This window comes from Acartia tonsa, chromosome 5 (genome assembly GCF_053477335.1).
Source record: "Acartia tonsa isolate MP-2025a chromosome 5, ASM5347733v1, whole genome shotgun sequence".
NCBI classification, from domain to species: domain Eukaryota; kingdom Metazoa; phylum Arthropoda; class Copepoda; order Calanoida; family Acartiidae; genus Acartia; species Acartia tonsa.
The window spans coordinates 15,345,032-15,351,031 of NC_137264.1; the positions used below are offsets into that span (position 1 = coordinate 15,345,032).

The 6,000-nt window shown below is 29.9% G+C and overlaps 1 protein-coding gene across 18 annotated transcripts in view; it reads left to right on the forward strand.

Annotated features, from left to right (window-relative positions):
* The window catches only part of fmt (phosphatase 6 regulatory subunit 1-like protein fmt), a 46,961-nt gene extending 41,658 nt beyond the window's left edge, over nucleotides 1-5,303 (forward strand). For 5 of the 18 annotated variants that reach the window (XM_080160483.1, XM_080160487.1, XM_080160488.1 and 2 more), the window contains exons 30-32: nucleotides 279-527; nucleotides 791-854; nucleotides 1,121-1,553. In XM_080160483.1, coding sequence (XP_080016609.1) covers nucleotides 279-527; nucleotides 791-827 — 286 coding nt within the window. In that variant the 3' untranslated portion in view covers nucleotides 828-854; nucleotides 1,121-1,553. Of the gene's footprint in view, nucleotides 1-278; nucleotides 528-790; nucleotides 855-1,120; nucleotides 1,554-1,593; nucleotides 3,331-3,363; nucleotides 3,438-3,626; nucleotides 4,901-5,187 lie in introns of those variants that run through there. The other 13 variants (XR_013879553.1, XR_013879554.1, XR_013879555.1 and 10 more) reach the window with 13 other exon arrangements.
* Nucleotides 5,304-6,000: the final 697 nt, after the last annotated feature.

Sequence of the window (6,000 nt, forward strand, 5' to 3'; positions counted from 1 at the left end):
CCAAATTTCCACTAAACCCCTTAAATAGACCATAGTGAACCTCCTTCTCCTTTTTTATCCCCCCCCCTTTCCTCTTCAGTTACGTAAAAAGTTTTACTCCAGTAAGATATTAAATTTTGCGGCATTTTCAATTGGAATTAATTGGCTGAATAGCAGCCCCTGGCATTTGCATTTTCAATGTTTTATTTGCTTTGTCTTACTTATCACTGTGTCACTTAAAAAAAAATATTTAATAATACCATCCATGATCCTATACCTGAATATTTATATGTTTGCAGGAGCCCTGACCTGTCAAACAGTAACGCCAACCACGCCCCGATGCCCAGTGAACTGCATGCCACTTCTCTAGCAACTGTCCAACAGATTTCCAATGCAACTGCAGAGTCGGCTGATCCAGTAACAACTGTTGAATCAGCTGTTCCAGAAAGTGAATCAGCTGATCAAGGTAGTGAGGCAGCTGATGATAAAGCCAAGGACGCAGAAGATTCTGAAACTTCTCCTAGTGATTCAGAGCAACAAAAATTAAGGTAAATTCTTAAAAGAATGTTATTAGTACCTAGCTAAGTTACATTATTCGATATGTCCACCCGTTTATTTGTAAGAAACGTGACTTACTCGCTGCTATTCAAGAGAGATAGGAGCTTGTTTTTTAGTGTATATTACTCATTCCTTCCAATGATCATCCAGTAAATAATTTAAATTGTCAGTCATTCTACATTTAAAAAAGACATTTATTTAATAAGGTTTCATGAATTTTTTATTTTCTAGTACCTAATTAAAAATATTTTAGCCTTGAAGTGGGCGCAGGTGATAGTTCCGAGGCCTAACAGTAACCAAGCATTCACAAATCCCAGGCACAAAGAGATAAAAAAAAGTCTTTAAACATCCATAATAATGACCTCCAAAAATTGTGTCGGTGCATTAGATGTCTATCTGTCAATTTAAATGAAATTTTGCATATTTTCACCATTTTTCTTCGTTTTTTCTATTGTTTTTAGCTTGTAGGTTTCAGAATATAATTCAAAACATTATGGGAACTATGTGCAGTTATTTTTTTTCAGTTAAAAATGCATCTGTTTTCATGAAAACTAATCTTGTTATCTCTTGGTTTTTGTTCTAGTTGTTGAAGCTGCCACTTGTTCGCGCGCAAATTATGATTATGCAGCATTCACAAAATTAAACTTGGGATATCATATAGCCACACAGAAAGAGACAATAGATAAACAACACATGAACGTAGATTCATAACAGTTAGTAGCATAAAAAAGGCCTTTCTTCACGTTTTCTTTTTATATCATGGCATTGCTTTTGTAATTTGTACTGTATCATAATATGTAATTGTTGGAAACCTTTGGGGTTCATTATTCTTGTGTATAATGTACTTATATCTTTTCATGTCAATTTTATTTCTACTTACAAGCACGTAATTACAAAATTTATTGTTTTTATTTTACGTTGCAATATTTTAATTAGGCTTTTAAGATCATTTTATGCAACACGCTTTTTTTAATTTAAATGTTTTGTTAGTTTTTTTTAATACATGTTGATTTTTATTTAGATTTATTACTTAATGTTAGAAGTAGAATTTACTAGATGAAAATCAAATTATGCACTTGAAAGACTTACAATTTTTTGTTGTTGGAGCAATGTTAGTTTAAAAATTGACCGCTACATGACGCTACTTAAAACTCGACTTCAATTCGCTTTTTTAAACCTTCCCGGTATAATACAACTATTGAACCAAATTCTAAATACATTTTCTAATTATTTCAAATGGACAAACAGAGCTTACAGTAAACCTGAAATTTCTCTCTTTTTTGATTTTTATTAAGAAGGTAATTTTTACCATTTTGATACCTGAACTAAGATTTTTAAATGTGATTTTCTTATCTGACAACCCTTTGGCTTATACTTTGTGTTTTATTATCTTTTAAACTTAATTAAAACCTAAAAAACAGCAACTTTATACCTACCTAATGTCTTTGATGTTAACATATTTATGTAATATCCATTGGGAGCTTTGCAATTTTTTGACAAGAAAACCTTACTACAATTTTTTATATTATCTAGTAAATGACTCCCCTCCACCCCTGTCTCATCTCTTTAAAATATATCAAATTCAAAAACCCACCTCGAATCGCCTAATTTATGTATCAATGGCATAAAATCTGCATATGTTTTGTTTCGATGCTAAAATTGGCATTTTATGTGATTGATTGATTGAACTATATAACCAGAGCTGCGCCTCTACTTGCTTGACGCGGCATCTGCGCTCCTAAACGAGAAGAAATAAAAACAGAATGCCTACATTATCTGTGATCTTCTTTAGAAACTAAAAATAAGTATAAAATTGTATTGACAACCATGGCTTTATTATTCACTCTATTGCATCATCAAATTTTAAGGATTTTATTAAGCTAATACTACTATTAAATGACAACCAAAAATATTAAAATAGCACCTGAAGTTTATAATTATTATCCTTTAACTTTAAAATAAAACTAGGTTCAAATCTACAGATTAAGGTACCATTATTATTTTGATAATTTTTTTTATTTTTGACTTTTAAGACCTATGCCGAGTTACTTTCTATTATATTATCTTGTCAATCAGATTTATTTAAAAAGTGAAAGATTTTATAATTATCATTATAGCATGTGTTTTCTTAATTGGAGTAGCCTCTCTTTTGTAATAAGTTAGTTATGGTGTTCATTCTTTTCCGCATATACAAAATAGCAAAAAGAAAGGAACTATACAAAGATTCGATGTTGAATGTTAAAGTGTAAAGTTAATTATTATGGGGCAGTTAGTTTACTAAGATAAAGAAATGCGGTTCTGAACATTTTATCATGTGATTTACATGTTCGGAATTGAATGCACACTATTATATTACTATTTTTAAGAAAGAATACAATATATCCTGTTTAACCTTAAAGGTGCGCTCTTATACTTCTCTTTCATTTATAAGGTGTGTTTGAAAAATAAAAGCAAACAGTGCTGTACAAATGTACCTCACTTTCAATGATAAATAACAAAATTGTCCTTTTTTCTTTTTTGTTGATAAATATAATATAATTAAGTAGCGAAGCTACTCTTTAATGTACGTCGTCTGATCATTTTTGGAGATACGTGATTCCTCGTCTCCAATTTGATAGACGCAATGAATATTTGCTTTGCGTACTTTTATGGATGTTGTGATCCTTGTTTAAATCCTAAAAGTAATAAGGGCAATTTTGTTACTTATCATTTATATTCACAAATGTGATTAAGTCTCTATAATGAAAGTCTATATGTTAGAATTAGAAAATAAATCCTTTAGTTAACAACAAATCAATCAATTTATTTACCTTTCATTGCTTTAAGTTAAGACACTTATTTTTGTTACAAACGTATAATATCTTATTTTATTAGTTTAAAAATATATAATAAACCAAAAATGCTAGTAATTTGTTTTCCCCCCCAAAAAATCAATTTTTACCTTTATCTTATAAATTTTAAAGCTTTTTCTTTATGATTTTTCAAAAATCAGTTTTAAGCATTTTTTCATGTTTTAAAAATTTTCATCATATTTAAAAGTTTTTTTTTATACCTATCAAAGCTTAGAATTAGAATTAAATTTGACATAGCAGAATATCAATAGCATAAATTTATAGTGCCATTTTTATGTACATTACTACTACATACTGTTTTTAATAAAACTTTAATAGTATATACTTAAATAAAACTCAAAATTAAATGTTTAAAAAAGGTGAAATATTAATATTAAAACTAGTTTTCGTAATGATTACAATTTTTGTAAGCTTTAGTAAACATATCTTAGATATTAATAAATTAATGTTTTTTTTTTCTTATTATTTGAATAAAACCATGACAAATAAGAATTGTGCTGCAATAAAATTAACCTTTTTAAAACCAATTTATTTACCTAGGTAGTTTTATGTATTAAAAAAGTTTTTTTTTTAGAGAGATACGATAATTGACGATAAATTAATGTTCATTCCCAACTAAGATTAACCAAAATTATCCCTTTGTGTAGATATTGCTTTAAATGTTTCAACCATTTAATTAAAGTACCTAATGTTTTTAATTCAAGGAAAGAAATATTGTGTTAATAATACACCAGTATAATTTACAGTCCAATGTTCTTTCCCTCCTTCCTGGCTACTTAAACCGGAGGATTTGGGGACATTAGACTGAAAATTATTCTTATAACTTTGGGTACTTTGTTAAATCCTGTTTTTTTTTATCTACTTACGGGGTAATTTTGGGTAGTAATTGGTGATGCACATTTGTACATTATCATATTTACAAATTTGCCGCTGAAACGAAAAGGTCAATTTTATTTGCGCCCAAACCTTGGCTCAACTCTCACCCAGAGGAAATTTCTGCTTACTTAACAGAAAACAAAGTTAACTTTGTTAATGACTTTATACACAATATTCTTCTAGTCCGGGCCTGGAATGGGAAAAATATTCTAGATAATTTTATTTATGTAGTCCTGGTCAAATGTCTTTAAATATTTATTATTTACCGGGAATAGTAAATGTGATTTTTGGGGTATAAAAGAACAATTTAATTTTTAATGTCCCCTCCCTTACGGATTATAAACTTACGGCTTATACAGGTGGGGAGTGGACAATGGCACTACAAAAGGATGAATTTTACGCATACATATTTCTAGAATGTTTGTCCCATAACTGAAAACCTAGCTTGGAAGCCGGTCTTTCAACACACAGCAAATTAAACTTTAATCAGAAAACATTAACAAAACAAAAAAATAAATCATTTAGCAGGGATGTCAAGGGATAAGACAATGGACGATAAGCCCAATGTCTCCTTCTTCCCTGGTCATTTAGTAAACATTGTTTTTGTGCAGTAATCAGATACATTTTTTTGTCAGGTTCTGTGATTAGAAATATTTTGAAATGGCCTCAAGTTTGGAGATAATTGGGGATCTCGAGGGATAAGACAATTTATGATTCTCCTTTAGAGATTAAAATAATTGGTTGAAAAGTTTGGACACTACCAATAAGTTTAAAACCACGAATAGAGATTGCCTAAAGTTTTTGAGCCAGCGAATAAAGTAACGTGGTTAAACAACTTTAGGTACCAGTGTAATTTATAGTTCATTGTCCCCTCCCTCTCCCCTGTAAATTGTACATCAATGTGCTAAACTTAGTAATTGAGGCCATTTTATAATATTTGAATTTTATTATAATTAATTAAATATGATATTTGAAACTATTTGCACTACAAGTTTAAAAATGTGTCCAAGTTAATTTGAATAAAAATGACTTATAAAACATTACTTTATTTACTTAGTATAGAATTGCCAATTTAGGCATGTTTGGTGGAATCATCTTATTGGTTGCAAACTTTGCATGAAGATTCGGTGAAAAAAGGGGTGATTTAGAAACGTAACAACGGTCCTCCTATGACAAACGCAGGAGTGGACATAACCTAACCTAACATATTTTAGACCTTCTTTTAGGTTTTTCTATTCCTAATACCTGCGGGGGGCTTTTTTGTACATTCATATCTTAACCTAACCTAATCTGTATAGAAATACTTAATTAAATTAATATTTTAACAGTCATGCGTTTGGGACTCCTGCGTTTGTCCTGGAACTGTAACAATACGAGTATATTTTTATTGACACTTAATACCCAGGGATAATAAGGAAAAGACAATAGATTATAAATTTATATATACCCCCCCCCCCCTCCAATGATAAATTAAAGTTGAGTATCCCTCCTATAAATTAAGATTTTTGGTTAAAATGTTTGGACACTTCTATGCATGAACCAACTTATCAAAATTTTATAAAATGTCTAAAGATTTTAAGGCAACGGATAAGAGATATCGTGCTGATAAAACTCTGGGTACCTCTGTAATTTTAAATTAAATATACCCTCCCTTCCCTCTCCTCGAATAATTGGAACCATCTGAAATCGTTGATCTTAATTCAGATAATACCCAAAGTTAAAGATAATAGAAAGA